This window comes from Colius striatus, chromosome 13, assembly GCF_028858725.1.
Source record: "Colius striatus isolate bColStr4 chromosome 13, bColStr4.1.hap1, whole genome shotgun sequence".
Taxonomy (NCBI): Eukaryota; Metazoa; Chordata; class Aves; order Coliiformes; family Coliidae; genus Colius; species Colius striatus.
This window is the reverse complement of record NC_084771.1, coordinates 7,928,912-7,946,367: the sequence shown is the minus strand read 5'-3', so window position 1 is coordinate 7,946,367 and position 17,456 is coordinate 7,928,912. Positions and strand designations below refer to the sequence as shown.

The 17,456-nt window shown below is 52.2% G+C and overlaps 1 protein-coding gene across 8 annotated transcripts; it reads right to left on the bottom strand.

The window, feature by feature from the left end:
• Positions 1-138: 138 nt before the first annotated feature.
• On the bottom strand, positions 139-16,700 carry RAB41 (RAB41, member RAS oncogene family). 8 transcript variants are annotated; one of them, XM_062006287.1, is made up of 9 exons: positions 16,551-16,700; positions 15,338-15,396; positions 13,657-13,710; positions 11,540-11,649; positions 7,927-8,051; positions 7,555-7,666; positions 4,438-4,531; positions 2,719-2,785; positions 139-2,103 (listed from the first exon to the last, which is right to left on the bottom strand). In XM_062006287.1, the coding sequence occupies exons 1-9, from the start codon at positions 16,627-16,629 to the stop codon at positions 2,039-2,041; spliced, it is 765 nt and encodes a 254-aa protein (XP_061862271.1). In that variant the 5' UTR covers positions 16,630-16,700; the 3' UTR covers positions 139-2,038. The 8 variants fall into 8 exon arrangements, with proteins under 8 accessions (XP_061862271.1, XP_061862265.1, XP_061862268.1 ...); XM_062006281.1 differs by having other exon boundaries at positions 7,927-8,035; positions 11,544-11,649; positions 16,551-16,640; XM_062006284.1 differs by having other exon boundaries at positions 7,927-8,032; positions 11,544-11,649; positions 16,551-16,640.
• Positions 16,701-17,456: the final 756 nt, after the last annotated feature.

The following is a 17,456-nucleotide window of genomic DNA, read 5'->3' as shown; positions in this document are numbered from 1 at the left end:
AACAGCTAGGAGACAGCAGGGCCAGACACACACTCAATATTATACACATCCATAGAGAAGACAGTGGGAAGTGAACTATCTTTTTCACTAGTTCCCCCCCTCCCCATTAGGTAGGGTCTCCCCCCTCCCTCCCTCCCTCCCCCCAGGTCTGTGAGTGGAGCAGCAGGAGAGCAGAGCAGCACACAGCTGCCCACCAGCAGGGACAGCATAACCTGTTCTACAGCAGACACGGACACACCGACAGACACCAGCAATTCCCACACCACAGGGCTATGTACAGGGGGCTGAGGGGGAGGACACTCCAGAGTGAAAGGGGGAATCACATCCCAGCTTCCTCCTGCAGGCCAGCTCACCTGGAGGGGAAGGGACAGGGCTGGGGGGAACAGGAGGTCGCTCCCCAGCGGTGAGGGGACTTGTTGCCCAACTTGGGCAGGGACAGGCCCTGGTCTGAGGCTGCCCCTTCCCCTCCCTCAACGGCGCCACTGCTGGGGAGGGTCACCAGCTACCAAAGCTGTTGTGCTCACCCTGCAGGCAGGGGCTCTGACACAGGCTGGGTGATGAAAGGAGCAGCAAATGGCTCACAGCATCTGACTGTTTGATTCTCCTCGCTGTCAACAACCCTGCAGACTTCTGCTTAGGGCAGATGGATGGAAACCCCCCAGTCAATGTATCTGAAAAGCTCTGCTAATGTCATTAGAAACCAGGGACAAGGGGAAGAGGATACATTTCCCAGCCTCCAAGGTCAAGAAGTGACACCAGAATTCACTTCTGCTGCACACAATCCTCCTTTCCTCTACCCAGGTCCAACAACCCATCCATCCATCCCTCCCTCCCTGCCCCTGCTCAGCTCAGCTGTGGCAATGGTACAGCTTGACACTATTCCAGAAGTGCAATGGCCACTAGTGTCATCCCCATAGGGTTCACTCCCCAGGCAGAAGCAGCTATCTGTGACTCATCAGGCAGTGATGGGTGTGAGAGCAGAGCAGCTATCCTTGACCTTCCTGCTGCAGCTCTCCTGCTCCATTAGCAGCAGCTCCCAGCCTCTGTGACCACGGGCAGCAGAGCAGAGTAGGAAAGGAGCCTGAACAGCATCCATCAGTCCCAGGGCAGGTCCTGCCCCTGCAGTGATGGATTTCAGGCAGCTGTTTGCTTTTGCTGTTGACAGGCAGGACCCAGGTCTCATAAAAAGCACCCTGAGGATCTCCAAAGGATCTGCAAAGCCTCCATCCCCTCTGCCTTCCCCACAGCTGACAGCCAACACTCACCAAGCCCAAGGTCCTCTGGATGGGAGACATTCCAAGCGAGGAGCTGCTGCACAAACGGGAGCAACAAGGCCAGAGCTGTCAGAGGTCAGAGCTTTCCAGTGCTGTGCAGCACACCAGGGGCAAAACTCAGAAGCCATCAGCAAGAGTTAGCCAGGATCATCCACAGAAAGGAGAAAGTGAGGAGCTAATATTGTCTGTGCCCTGCAGGGAGCAAAAGCCTAGAAACAGATAACCTGTATTGTCCAAAAAGGCAAGGCCAAGTCCAATGGACTGGTTTCAAAGGAGCAGCCTTTCAACAGAGGAAGTGGGGATGCAGGACAAAGACAGGGCTGGAGTGGGCAGGGGACTAGTCAAGATGCAAGGCAGTAAGGAGGGTGGACAGCCCACCCAAGAGCTGTATTTTTGTCTTCCCTAACTTGGTGGCTTTTCTATCACATTCACAAGATACATCTGAGCAGACAGGCTCAAAGTGAAGAAGAGGAGGAGGAGGAGAGGAAGAAAGAGAGTGTAAAGGGCACCACAGTGCCAAAGTGCAACAACATAAAAAAAGAAACAATGAAAAGAGAGAGACAGGACACTCATTCTGCACTCGGGGCTCGTACCATGCAGTGAGAGGGGCGGCCGGGGCTGCTCCCCACCAGTAAAGGGGAGTTGGCTCGCTTAGTAGGTTGGTTGTTCAGCCCCTGAAGGAGGGTTGCCTCAGGCAATGAGCAGAGATGTTCTTCAGTGAGCCTGGCCCCTGGGGAAGGTGCTGCTGCTGCAGAGGGGGCGTGTTAGCAGGAGCACCCGCTCTCCGTGACTGGCTGCTCGGGAGGTTTCTCTAGTTTGATGTCAATCACTGCGGGAGAGCAGTTAAGGAAATCACCCAGCTGGGAGTAAACAAGGAGGAAAGAACAGAGGAAGGGACAACCCTGCAGAGGGGTTATCTGTCCTTTCTTGGCAAGGGCCAGGGTTTGAGCAGAGCATGTCCTGCCTCAAGAGGAGGAGCTGCAAAACCAGTGTGTCAGGAGCATCTGGAGGACGGGGCAGGATGGGACAGGGCTGCACACAGCCCTGCACATAGCCCTGCACTGTGCAAGCAGGGGAAACAGAACTATGCAAGTTCTGTGACCTGATCTGGGTGGGAGCTGCTCTGGCAGGGGGTTGCACTGGATGATCTCTAAAGGTCCCTTCCAACCCCCACCAGTCTGTGATTCTATGAAGTTTTATCCTTGGCTTCAGTGGAGGAAGCAAGACTTGTGCTTGCTGTTCCAAGCAGTGATGTACTTGTACAGACAGGCCACGAGCAGGGTCATAACCTGCACCCCACTGTGCTGCCTGACTCAGCCACATCTGTAAGCCCCAGGAAGGCCCAGCCCCACAATGTGCCACAGTCAGTAAGCCCAGCTTAACAGGGGATAACTGCCACATTCCCCCAGAACAGGAAAAATTACTGCTGAGAAAGCAAGGATACTGTCTTCTTTGCTCTTCTCTGGTGTGCTGTCCATCCCAGGTAAGGCAGCAGCCACACGGCGGAAAAGCTGGAAAGCAGCAACAGGAAAGCTGAAGGCTTGGCAGGAAAACATGCACCTTACAGCCACTGCTCTGCAGCACAGCTGAGGCTGGACTGGACACACTTGGTCTGTGGGTACTTCAGCAAGCAAAGCAATCATCAACACCTGCCACCAGAACTATGCCAAAGAAGTGACCAGGTTTTGCTGAGTTACCCAATGCAGTTCTTGCTGCACACACCCCCAGGCAGAACCACAGACTAAAAGAGGCAATCCCAAAGTCCCACTGGCACAAAGTGTTACCCCACTGTGAGGTTCTCCCAACCAGCTGGGGTGCAGCTAACTGGGAAGTAGTTTCCCAGCTGACAGCGACAGTGCTGATGCTCCCTGCAGCCCCCTGGCCCTTCAGGTGGTTTTACTCCCCCAGTCGGCTTCAGGCCGACTCCTGAGCACAGTGGGGATCACAAATCTAAAGCAACAGGCACCAGCTGAGACACAAGGAATTCTGTTTAATTGTAAGAAAGAAGCTCATTTTTGTTTTCTTCCTGTACAGACAGCCAAACACTGTGACAGGCTGCCTGGAGGCATTCAGACCTCAACTGCAGCCAGCTCTGGGCAGCCTGCTCTGAGCACAAGACCTGGGCTGATCCTCTCCAGAGATCCCTCCCAACCTCAACCATTCTCACATTTTCCTCTGTGGCTTGCAGACACAAGCAGGAACTTCTTCTCTAGTACAGCAGCACAACCCCAGAATCCCACAACAATCAGAGTGGGCAGGGCCCTGCAGAGCTGCTGCAGCCCCAGCCCCTGCTAAAGCAGGTTCCCCTGGCTCAGGAGGCACAGGAACATGTCCAGGTGGGGTTGGAAACCTCCCAAGAAGGAGCCTCCATACCCTCCTCCCTGGGCAGCCTGGGCCAGGCTCCCTCATCCCTTGGGTAAAGAAATTTTTCCCTGTGTTTAAGTGGAATTTTCTGTGTCCCAGTTTATGTCCATCACCCCTTGTCTTGTCACTGGCCACTACAGAACAAAGTGTCACCCCATCCTCCCGACACCCAGCCTTTAGGGGCTGATCAGCATTGGTGAGTTCCCCTCTCAGCCTTGTCTTCTCCAGGCTGAACAGCCCCAGGTCTCTCAGCCTTTCCTCCTCACACATGTCCCATCCCCTCAGCATCTTGGTGTCCCTGCCCTGGCCTCTCCAGCAGTTCCCTGTCCCTCTTGAGCTGTGGAGCCCAGAACTGGACACAGGACTCCAGATGAGGCCTCAGCAGGGCAGAGCAGAGGGGGAGAAGAACCTCCCTTGACCTTGCCACTGCAGTTATCCCAGCTGATGTCAGCACTGGCTTCAGGAAACTGCCTTAACAAAAGCAAAGGGAACGGACAAACAAGAATCACATGTAACTGTGTGCACAAAGCAGTGCCATTCCCACCCCTCAGCACAGCCTGGGTTCAGAGTCTCCTTTCCTTCAAGGCAAGTTTGGTTTAGCTTTAGGAGGAAATAATTGACTTGACAGGAAAGAGCTTCCAGCAGATGCAGCAGCTGCAGTGATTACTGGGCAAGGGGCACTTCAGGCCCTGACACTGACCAGTACAAGCAAATACCCGATGGAACGTGAGCCCCCAGCACACACATACAGAGCAGTGAAGCACACATGTCCTGCCTTTGGAAGAGAACATGGACCTACCTGTTTCACATTGTATCCAGTCTTTGCACTGGTCTCAATAAACATCACATTCAGCTCTTTGGCTCTCTGTTCACCTTCTTCTGTAGTGATTTGCCTGGACAGAGACGCAAACAAAAGCAGAAAGGACAAGGAAGAGTTAGACATGTCTGTGTCCGAGATAGCCTGCAGTAGAGGGCTGCTCCACCACCCCTCCCACCAGCACAGACCCCCCCTAGGGCCTCCAGCTACAAATGAAAGCACTTCAGGGAAGTCACCAAGGGACTAGCTGGGCTTGGGGCCACCAGTGAGGGATGATCAGCACAGGGTGAAGGTTTCACAGTAGGCTGAGCCTCATTCACAGCACTCTCAGGGGAAGGAAGAAGCCCTGCAGCCTGCACCAGCTACAAAAAGCAGTTTCCCAAAAGTCAACAGAAGGGAACTCTGTGAGGCTACAGAAAGATTTCAGCAAGGCTCCAGCAGCAAGTGCATCAGAACAGCAAGTTCCAGGCTGCTGCCTGTGAGCAAGTACCTGCAGCTCTCATCAATACCCTGGACATGCCTGTTTCACATCGTGTCCTGCTTTAGCACTGGTTTCAATACACATCATGTTCAGTTCTTGGGCTTCTCTCTCACCCTTCCCTACAGAAACCTGTCTGCATAACCAGTCACAGCCAAACCAAACTGAAAACCAGTCCAAAAATGATACTAAGAGAACTGCAGGAAAAAGAAACCCCACCAGAATCACTGACTGAGCAATGTTAGGAGGAAAGAAAAACTTCCCAGGCTGCACTGAAGAAGCACAGAGGTATTTTTAGCTCAGCTTTTTGGCCTCAGAACTTAACTTACATCATCCCTTGGTTTTTACCATGAGATGAATAGCTTCCAAGACACTGCATTCTATCTGGAAAGATGTGACTGAGCTCAGGCTGATCCCAAGGCTTTGTCCAAGCTCACAGGGTGCAGTACTGCAGCCCAGCACAAGCCCACCCCTGGTTAAAAGGCAGCAAGGCAGTTTCTGTCACTGACACCTGCCCATCCAGCCCAGACCAGAACTGCTGCCACTTCCATTACACTTCTAAAACAAGAATTTCTAGTGTTCCTTGAGCTGTAGCTATGTCTCAAACAACCTGCGGGATTTAGCTCCTGTGGCAGTGCTGGGCCAGATGCCCTGCACATCCCCACTGCTTCCCTCATCTACCACCAGGGAATAGCCCAAGGCTGACATGAGCCCATCAGGTTTTCCTGTTCCACGTGAAATTGGATTCTGATAGAAATCAGAAAGCCTTTCATCTAAGTGCCAGGTTATGCAGTGAGGGAGCTGCAGTTACTTCCAGCTCCCAGGCAGGCGTAAGAGATACAAAGTGGTGAACACCCAGAGCTGCCTGCAGTAGAACCCAGTGGATTGTGCTCCCTTGCTTTTGTAAGCCAATGTCAGAGACCAGTCTGATCTGAGGTCTGGCCACTTAGAATTCTTAATCCAAATCAGCTAGACACACTTTCATATTGCTGAAGCTCTGAGCACCAAGTTTTGCCAACACTTCTGAAGTTCAAGGCACGAGACACTTGGAATGGCCTCCCACTGCCAGTGGGAAAAGCCAGAGTGGTGAGGACTGTGGTGGTCTGTGTGGAGGAGACACAACGTGCTTCTGCAAGACCCACCAGTACAGAGCCCACGCAGTGGCCAGCTGGAGCCCACCTTTATCCTTCTCCCCACTGACTCAAACCACTCCCCACTATTAGAATTGCCTGTGCTTTTCCTGCCATGCACAGCAAACTGAAAACTAACAGCAGGACTTGTGCAGGGACAAAGGGCAAAAAGCACCTTCTGGGCAGGCAGGAGCCTGGGCATTGCCTCTTATGAGCATTTGGTGGACAACACCAACACCACAAGGGAAAAAACACCCTGTAAGACATTCTGGAGCAAGATTCAGTGTGTAACGTGGGAGAGCATCTGACAATGCACCAGCCAGATCCCTCCTAGACCCGTCACCTAAGAAACAGAGTAAACAAATAGGCAGCTCAGAGAATAGTGCCAGACTCTTGAGAGAAAACATTCCCGTTGCAGCAGCTTTTCCAGCTGGGTTCTTGTGACCAGAAGTGTCCCATGAACAGCCAAAGGAGGGGGGGTGATTGTGTGAGGCCTCATTTGGCTGTGAGATGCAGGCATTTCCCAGTTGGGCCCTTTTGAGATGCTTTCTTTTGCATCAGATAAACCCCCCCACCCTTTCAATGCTTCCTACATCCCAGGACACAGGCAGCACACATTTTAGAGTGCCTGGTGTCTGTGGAGAGGCTTCAGCTTGGAGCATTAGGACTGGAAGGCACTGCATGGTTTATTCCACCTTCCCCTTGCCAACCACTGCTGACACTAAAGGAAACACGACACTGTTTCTGACATCTCCCTAAAGAATGACAATGTCTGAAAACCTGAAAGAAAACCTTTGTAAATCAGCAGTGAGGAGAAGGATGTGAAATGGAGATGCAAAAGCACAAGCCTGTGGTTTCCTAGGCAGCTGTGACACTGGTGGTGTTGCTTGAAGCAGTGTTACATGATTAAGAGTGTTTCAAACCAAATGTTTCATGACATGTCCCAAAATGATGTCTGCCTGGTTTTAGGAGCCTGATTAAGTTTGTCTGTCCCTTGAGGGAGTCTACTTTTGCTACTGTAGCTTCCTCTCACACATCTGTAATGCCACAGTACGTCTGATGCACGGCATAAAACCTCTGCCAAGGGAAACCTCTCAGACTGACACTGGAAGAGCTCAGGCTGCATCTTGCAATAAGGAGAAACTCGACTACGAACTTCCAGGTGCACATGTAGAAAGAGTCATGTAAACAGGCCTACTGAAAAAGGGCACATCTCCTTGCTTTTGCAAAACATCCTCCTGGCATGAGCTCAGCAGAAAAAGAAAAGTCAGACCAAATACACTGTTGAGAAACATGGTACAGAGAGCTTAGGTAAAAGGAATTCCTTTGAGGTGGGTTTGTTTTAACCACGGTAGCCAAAGGGAATAACTCTGCACGTGCTGAAAGCAGGAATCTGAATTTCCTGACAAGCTATTTATGCCTTGCTTAAAACCAGCCAGTTCCTTGGTGTTACTGGGGAGGGCAGCAAGGCCACCAGCTCCTCTCCTTTACCTCTTGTCTGCCAGGTCAGTTTTGTTCCCCACCAGCATGATGATGACGTCGCTGCCTCTCTCTGTTCGGACGTCATCGATCCACTTGGAGGTTTGCTGGAAAGAATTCAAGTCTGTGGGGAAGAATCAAATGAGAGTGCTGAGGAGAAAACTTTCCAGAGGAGAGGAACGCCACGCCTGTACTCGTGTGCTTCTCCAAACCTCCCCACACCGCACACGAGCGACTCATCAATCGCCTTCCACTCAGACAGACAAACTGTGGGGAACCCCGTTTCTAACGTGAATCATCTCTTTTGCACAACTTGTGGTTGTGATGTGTTAGTTCTGCTTCCATGCAGTAACTGAAACCAGGAGACAGCAAAGCAGCACTCACTTGTAATGTCATAGACGACCACAGCGATGGTGGAGTCGCGGATGTAGCTGGGGATGAGGCTGCGGAAGCGCTCCTGGCCTGCCGTGTCCCAGAGCTGCAGCCGAACCTGCTGGTACCAGCCAGGGAGAGCACAGGGGGACACAGCCAGAGAGACAAGAGAGCAGGAAACTGTCCTTTAGAGAAAAGGCCACTTCTGGAAGTCACTGTATGCAGCTCAGCCTGAGAGCCTGAGGCTGCTGCCCTTGCAATCTCGCCCCGAATGCCCAGCCACCACCGAAGCTGCCTTTGCTGCCTCTGCCTGGGGATAACGTGCTTCACGACCTCCTTTGCTTGCCTAGAGATCCTGCTGTTCCCAGAGATCAAGGTAATGGCCACCACCCACTGCTGAGAGCAGAAGCTAACAAGCAGCACAGAGCTGGTGTTCCCCATCTACCCAGGGCTGTGCAGGGGGTCTCCATGGGACTCCCAGCCCACAGCATCTCTGATCAAAGCCTTTTGGGCGATTCCCACGCGACAGACACGCAACTCCCTCTGCTCAGACACCACGTGGCCTCCATTCTCCAGCATCAAGCATCCAGAAGACAGCAATGGGCATCTTCATGCAAGATTAATGCAATCAGCAACTTTAATTCCAGCAGAAGCAAATGTTACACACTGTAGGCTTCCTGTGACACAAAGGGCAACAGGTTCTCCCTTTCAAACAAGGACAAGAGTCAGAAACAAGCACAAATGCTATGAGAATTACAGTTTAATCTGCAGAACTGTGCCCAAACACAAACTGACCTGTTACATGGGAGAGCTCTGAGACCTGCCTGTTTGAAATAGTAATGGCCAAAACACACCCAAGTACCACACTGAATGGTAAAAGCTTCTCCCAACTGTGAGCAATACCATTTCCTTCCCAGCCATTGCCCCACACTGCTTGGTGGACCAGCAGGCCTGTGCTGCCAGCAAACAAGACTGCTGTTGGCATTCACAACAGGCATTGGTTCCCAGCTGAAGGACAGGAATGGGCTGGATGTGCTCACAAAGCCACTTGTTGGGGGCTGAGGGAGAGCAGCTGTTTGTGCACAGAGCAGCAGTTAATGAGGCAGCTCGCAGGAGGCTGGCTACAGGGGACAAGGCAGTTTCAGAAAGACCAATAATTGGCTTGTTTGGAAGAGAAATAGGAGCTGCACAGAGCACATGTCTGCAAAGTGTCTTGCTACAAGCAGATTCAAAACAACCTCCTATCTACAGCAGAGTATGTAGATCTGATGCCCTGGGGCTTAAGGAAGATTAGGGCTTACAGTTAAAGCAATTAGCTCCTGCTTCACTCTGAAGGCAGCTTTGATTTACAATAGCAAAAGTCTCTTCATTACCCCAGGAAACTCTGCATGACAAACTCCAAGCACCTGGACAACATTACACCGTGCTGGAAGATCAGATTGCTAATGACAGCTTCTGGCTCCTGCTTCTGCACTTCCCAACAAGCTTCCACGTAGTCCCCAGGGCACGGCTGCTGCACCAGCCTGCTCACCCAGCCAGTTCACCAGGGTGGTGATTTAAACACTCTGACTTCAGACTCAAGTCAAAAAGGCAACTGGAGAAAGTACCACAGAGCAGAGGAAGAACTGGCCCCAGTAGTCTTCTTGGAGTGAAGGGTATCACTCCTTTAGCCTTCACCTGGTGTGCAGGTACCATGCAAGCACCCTGAAGGTGACCTGAGAGAGTTGGCTGCACCATCTCTGTGGCTTCTCATCTCTACAAGTCAGACTTTGTGTGCATTCATTTTGGAAGGGAAGAGAAAAAAAACACAAACAAGCCACTCAAAGATGAGAGTGTGATGATCCCACCAGCCTGGGCAGGTCCTCAACCCAGAACTAACACAGCCTCTTGTAGAAACGCAGCAACTTGTTCAGGAAGGGGCTGGAGCTGCAGCACAGCCTGCCACCATGGATGTCTCCACAGGCTGCTCACACTTCAAGCTGCCCAGCAGCACATCAGTAATAACTGAGCAACTTCTCTTTTTCTTCTCAGCTCCTAGCAGTTTTTCTCTACTAGTTAAGAGTATCTCATCTGGCACTTGAGTATGTCCTATGGGACTGTCCCTGTTTTACACCACCATGACCTGCATTAATTTACAGCAGACTATCTGAGGTTCCCAAACACTGTCACCACCAAAGACAGTGCAAATATACAGCTCTTCACAGTGGGAATGGAAACTGTGTCTCCCTCATCACACCAGTGCTCACCATCATCATGCCCACCAAAATACACGAGCACATGGAAACTCCAGGACATGCAAAGCCTCTCTGGGAGGAGCTCACAAGTTAGTTGCCCTCAATATGCATGAGAAACCATAACAAAAGCTTGTTACTTGTTAAGCACTTCAGTTAACCCATTAAAGAAACCCCTGGTCCATAAACCCTCACTATAATCTAGAGTTTGTGACAGACTCTGTTTGTAGCCAGAGGTTTCCTACTTGCACTACATTCTTTACTTAGTCTCTGTCCACATGGTATTGACTCACTGGTATAAAGCCTGTAGCTTAACCCAAAAAGCCAGCCCAAGTGGAATAAATAACAAGGGGGTTCTGAAGAAATGATTGTATTAATATCTTCTCCTAAAGCACTTATGCCAAGTTACACAGAACTTCCCTCTAAGCTTGTTTACCCTTTAGAAATGATGGTAGTTGCACCTCTTCTCTTTCACAGGCTCTTGTCACTCACAGGAATTGCCAGCTCCCTTCTTCAGTGCAATGGCACTCCTGAACCCTCACAAGTCACTACACAGCCTTTATTTCAATGGGTGTTGTACTGGTTTACCTGTTCTGACAGTGTTCCTTTGCTTTGGCATCTGAGGTTGTTCTGGTATTACCTTTCTATGGTATCCAGAAAGGGAAAAACCCCAACTAATCATCCTGAGGTTTAAAAACCAAATCCAAACCAGGACAAGTATGAAGTTTTCATTCCAACCAGCACAGGCACACTAGAAGTCACAATCCCTGCTCACCTACCTGCCCATCCTCTGTGTATCACAGAATCGGAGTCACAGAGTCTCAAGGGCTGGAAGGGACCTGGAAAGCTCACCCAGTGCAACCCCCCTGCCAGAGCAGGGCCACCCAGAGTAGGGCACACAGGGACTCATCCAGCTGGGTTTGGGATGATTCCAGAGAAGGAGCCTCCACAGCCCATCTGGGCAGCCCCTGCCAGTGCTCCCTAACCTCAACAGGGAACAAGTTTGTCCTTGTGTAGCTTTGGAACCTCTTCTGTTCCAGCTTGTCCCCATTGCCCCTTGTCCTGTCATTATACATCACTGAGCACAGCCTGGCTCCAGCCTCCTCACACCCACCATGTATTTGTAAACATGAATGAGGTCACCCCTCAGTCTCCTCTTCTTCATTTGAGCTCTAGGCAGACCAGAGCTTTCCCATTCCCCCGTTGCTGTATTATGGGATGGAGTTACCACTGGTTGTGGGGCAAGACACTCAGCTACTACCCCTCAGCCCATGAAGCACCTAGAGCCCTGGGGCTGAGGCCCTACCTTAGCTCTTTCAGACACCACCAACACTTCCAGCACATAAAAGGTACATGTCACAAGCAACATCCCTGCAGGTGCTCCAGCTCAATACCTACTTGTAAGGTCAAAGACAATGACAGCCACAGCAGAGTCACGGATGTAGCTGGGAATGAGGCTGCGGAACCTCTCCTGGCCGGCTGTGTCCCACAGCTGCAGCCTGATCTGGGAAATGGGAAAGGAGGGGAGGAGGGGAGAGGAAGAGCAGGGAAAATGGAAAACAAAACCAAAACTCCAGTGAAATAAAAGGAAAAAAAATGCATGGCAAAAATAATGCAACAAAAGGAAAGTTCAAATGGAACAGAAACGTGAAAAGAGCCCAGGAAACTTCTGAGCAGCCTGGAGGTGACCTCACCTAAGAAATCTCCCTCCCTCCCTCCACAGGCCTGTTAGGAACTCACACACCCAAACACCTTCTTCCTTTTAATCATAAAGCTAAGCTATCCCTAAAAAATACCTTCTCAGGCCACCTGCTAACGAGGGAGATAAGCACACATACCTCAGGGCATCCTGCCAGGTCACATGCTGCAGCCCACAGCTCCCTGGATGTGGTCAAGGACCACCCCACACAAGCTGACTGCAGCTCACAGCTCCCTGGATGTGGTCAAGGACCACCCCACACAAGCTGACTGCAGCCCACTAGCTGTGGTGGCTCCTGGTCACAAGGACCACTCCACCCTGCTACTGATTCCCCCACTAGAAAGCCTGATGTGTGAACCATGGCAGCAGGAGACAAGCCAGAAGAGCAAAGCCCCTCTAGGCTGGCTTATCTCATGCTGAAATCCAACAAGTCTGGGAAGGTATTGAGGCAGAGAAAAGGCAATACCATGGGTTGTTCAAGAATGAGGTGGGAGCTGGTGGGCTGACATTTGCCCTGTGGGAGGCCACTGGAGATGGCTTTGAAGAACCAGACTCCACGTGTATTTGTCCCTTCTGCTGGCTAGTATATGCTACTCAGGCCATATTTAGAGCTGGGTGATCTAGCACAGCTGTCACTTCAGGACGTAGTATTTGGTGTAAGGACATACCAAACACACCACAGCACACCCCATGGTTACAGGCCTAGCAGGTCTCATAGTGAGGCCAGCAGCCAAAGCCTATTGCTAAATAGAGCACATCTGAGACACTATTCCAATGTCTGCATTTTCCCAGCTTGTGTGATTGTACTTCTCCCTCCTCTTACCTACATTCCACACCTCTCTGTTCTTTAGATGGGCTTTATGGGCTCTGTGGACCACTGACATGACCAGGAGAGCCAAGGATATCCCCAGCTCTGGAATGAAATCAGTGTTTTCTGGAGAGCAGGCCAGCAAGTGAATGAGATCGTGACCTGCACAGCCACAAGGTATCAACACTCAGCTGCTGAGAGCAGCAGACAGACATCCCAACTGGCCTTCACCCGTGTCAAGCAGCATTCCCAAGATCTTTTTCTTCTTCTGCCACTGCCAGAACCATTGAAGAATGGTATCCAAGTAGCTTCTCCCAAACCAAGGTCTTCTCTGGTAATCATGGGTAAGATGGCACTCAGGGAAACTCACCACACACACTGGACTGAGACTTCTTCAGAAGCAACAGACCCGAAGCAACACAAAGGACTTCAACCACACTACTTGCCCCCTTCTTCCCTGCATCAGTTTTACTGCTGGCTGAGTGAGAAGTATGAAACTTACGAAGGGCAAGTCACAGCAAAACATGAACTAATGGAGAGACAAATACTGAAAGACAGGAGAGGGATGCCAAGGGTCTCTATGCAAAAAGGAATCTCAGGTAAGCTAAACCCAGAATGGCTTTATTAATGGTCCATCAGAGCTGTGTTACAAAAGGAGCCTTTCTGCAAGGAGGAACTGTGCTACCAGGGGCAGCTGTGAATGACTTGGAAGAGCCTCATTTCCACGGACAATACCAGAGGCTGAGCTGCAAAATCTGGGAGCAAACCACACCTGAGGCCGGCAGAGCAGCCAGCCCATCCCCTGGGATACGGACCTCAGCTCGCCCCAATTTTGCGTGGAAGATTTTAACTTCATCCTAGAGGTTATCAGCTACTAACAAGCACCAGGAACAGGAGAGTGGGGCGGGGATTTGCTGCCACAAAGGCTGTCCCTCTGCAGGAAGGGGAGGCGAGACAGCTGCCGCTGCCACGCTGCCACACTGCCACACACACGCCTCACTCACCGTGCGATCCTCCAGATACATCGTTTTTGACAGGAAATCAATCCCAATGGTGGCCTAAAAAGAAGCAAAGCATTAGGAGCTGTCTGCAGCTTGCCTCCCAGCACCTGCAAAGCCCAGCTTTCTGCACAAACGCTCACAAACTTGTCACTGAGCTGCTGAAGCCGTTTGCCTTCGGTGTAGCCGATGGAGACAGAGCAACCTGGGCACCTGCACCACCTTCATTTCTCAACTGCATGTGAACTCTGAGTCTCAACTTCAGCCTCAGACAGTCATGCACCTTAACATAGATCATCTCTGACCCAGCATCTCCTTCTGCTCTACCACAATCCAGGCTGTGGTGGCTTATTTAGAAACATCCAAATTGTTAGCTTGTTAGAAATAACCCAAAGCTACAGCCAGTAACATATAAACTGTGGACTGAGAGCTCCAAAGTGATGCTTTGTATGGGGCTTTTCATCTCAGGGTGTGCTTCCTTTCTGGTGCTGCTCAGAAGTGCTTCTTCCCAGGCACTTCTTTCTCCAAGTCTCCTTCCCTTTCACACTTCCATTGCCATACAGCAGTTTGGGGACAAAGACATTGTACTAAGTTAGCTGTGCTCCCAGGCATGGATGTCCTCACCCACCAGAACCCCAGGAAACAGGTTACTGACGTAAGAGACTTCAGTATTTGAGGCAGATTCTCTCCAGGCTCAGCAAACCCAGGCAGTGTAACACGTTCTGGAAGGTCTCTATCAGAACGGGAACCATTTAACACCAGAGCTGAGCACAACAGCCAGTTTCTGTAGTGAGTATCTGTTCCTGGGAACCCTATTTTCTGCAGCCAGGACACAGTTTGGAACAACTACAATAAGCAGGTAAATCTATGAGAGCACCTGACAAAAGTCAGGAAAAGAAATGCAGAAAGCCCAAGAGGATCCAGCTCCAGTGAAGGACTTGTCCACGAGAAAGCAATCTTCTCTTCCTTTTCCAACTTAAAATTACCCCAGTCTGACCCAGTAACTCTTTGTGGCCTGAATTAAAAGGTAACCTCCTAATCCTGTCTTTAAAGATACTTGGTATTCCTCACTGCAAAGAGCTTGTGATGCAGCCAACTCTTCCCAAAATCTTCAGGCCTCTTGCACATCTTCTGCTTTTCATCCCCATCCTACCTTCTCCCTGCCAGGACTTCCCCAGCTTTCTATCTATGGCAGCAATAATAAAACATGTTGAGAGGGAGAACACACCGTGCAGATCTAGCTATACACTCTGGACTCAACCATTCCTGCCGAGATGGAAAGCCTCTAACGGTGCCAGAGACCAACAGCTATATCATAGGCAAGTTCATATCTTATTAATCCTGTTTCCTGAGACTTCCATATCCATCCTCTGGCTTCCTGAACATCATCTTCTCTGGCAGTCAACCCCACAAACCACTGCTGCTCCCTGTCTCCCTCAAAGCTCCTCACACACCCAGGCAGGGTATCAACCTTGCTGCTTTTCTGCAGGCTGTATTACCTGACACACACTAGATGTCTGGGCTTAACCATCGAGTCACCTCTCCATTCCAGGCACGTTACAGCCTTGCAGATGATATCCACCTGACATCTCCTGGAGAAAAGTGCTTGGTCCTAACAGTTTCCACAGGTATGTATGTTAACTGAGGGGAATATTCCATGTATTTAAAACCAGAGACCACCACGTACCTGGTAGGTATTGTCAAAACTGTCATACATGAACCTGGTGATCAGGGACGTCTTCCCAACTAGGAAAGAAGAGAAAAATGCATATGACAAAGAAGTAGCTGTCTCCTTTCAGCAAGCCACACATCTGCTTTGTTACTTATGTAATCACCAAGCCTGGGACTTGGAAGCACAAACATCAAACCAAGGCACGGTGATGCCAAGACGTTGTCTGCCTGCCTCCGGCTGGATGGAAAAGCAATGCTCAAGACTCACATCCTTTCTTCAGAACAAGATGTTTAGATACAGAGCAAACTTTGGTGGCTTGCTTAAAAAACTGGAATTTATGTCTCCAAATATAATCAAGAGACAATATGTAGAGCAGATGAGAAATAGGAACTAAAGATCTCTGAGTCTCTCTCAGGAAATTGGAGGCTACCAAGAAAAAAAATCGAGGGACGTGAATGGAAGAGGGAAAAGGAATGAATGGCCACAAAGGCTGTGAAGCTGTGACCACTGCAGAGGGGTAAAAGCAGGTTAGGAAAACGTCAATCAGCAGCAACTCCGATCCCAGTGGTAAGGCAGGGGAATGGGACAACCTCTGGGAATTCCTCCAAGACCCACAGCTGTGGGGTAAGGAGAGGAGACAAGCAGGAACAGAGCAGTACAGCACAGAATGCCACCATCCCAAGAGCAAGATACACACCTTGGATATGCTACTAGGGATGGAGCACAGAAGGGAGGCAACTTCAGGTAAAGCAAACCAAAACCAAACTGTACGTGGGGCAGGAGCCACGCTACACAACCAGCCCCACTTTGCCTTTATCTTCTCCCATGGTGAGGCTGGGGCTGGAGGCACAACACGTGGGATGGTCCCCCGAGAACCATGGCATCGCTCCCCAACAGCCACGGCTCCTCTGCTCCCCGACAGCCACGGCTCCGCTCCCCGGCGCCAGCGAGGCCCGCAGGCGGGCAGTGGCCACGGGAGCCACGCCACTCGCCAGGCCGTCGCCTCCCGGGGCCTCAGGCCGGGCCGCGGCGGGGCCGCCCCTCTCTCCCTCCCTCTCGGGCCCGGGAGGACGCGCCCGGCCGCCGCCCGCCGCCCCGGCCCCGCACGGCCGTCACTCCCCGCCCCGGGCAGGGCAAGGCCCGTAACGGCCGCCGTCCCGCCGCCCGCCCCTCCTCCCCTCCGGCAAAGGCCCGCGACGGCCCCCGGCCCGCCGCCGCCGCCGCTCACCGCTCTGCTCGCCCAGAAACACGAGCTTGAACTTCCGGAGCGGGTTCCCGAACTCGCCGCCGCTGCCGGGCGCGGACATGGCGGCGCGGGGAGGCCGAGCCGGAGCCGTGACTGAGGAGAAGGAGACGCCGCCGCCGCCGCCGCCCCGCGTCACTGCCGCCCGCGTCACGGCCGCGTCACTCCCGGGGCGGGCGGCTCCGGCGGCTCCGCGCCGCCCCCAGCACGGGGGGGGAGCGACGGCGGCCGCGGCGGCTCCAGCTCCGCTCCCCGCGGCAGCGCGGCCCGTGGGGGCTCCGCTCCCGCGCCGAGCCTGAGAGCCCGAATCCCGGCCCCACGCGCGGGTTGGGCGCTGGGGGTTTGCGAGCAGGGGGTTACGAATGTTCACAAGCGCCGGTGCCCACTTGGGTGTCGTGCAGACACCGGCGAGCCCCCAGGAAGCGGCCCGACGGCCGCAGACGGTTCGGCTTTGGCTGGAAATGCGAGGCTGAGCAGAAAAACGGCTCCAGAACAGTTCCGGCGAGGCCACAGTGTTCAAAATAAGAGAATCGCTTAATGCCCAGAGGGGTTGTGCAGGCTCCTTCCCTGGAGCTCTTCAAGACCCACCTGGACACATTCCTGTGTGACCTGGTCGAGGCTGACCTGCTTCTGCAGGGGCTTTGGACTGAGTGAGCTCTAAAGGTCCCTTCCAACCCTGCCATTCTATGATCCCATGTCTCTGGGGTGCGGAAGGAACATTCTCTCATGCTGTGTGTTGGGAGCGAGCCCCAGGCAGCCAGCACCCACCAGCACAGCGCAGCTGCTGGCACTGAGCAGCTTTCCTCTGCACCCCTTGGTCCCACCCGCACCACAACACAGCCTACACCGAGCCAGGGGCACGGGTTTATTCATCACAGAGTGTTGCACAAC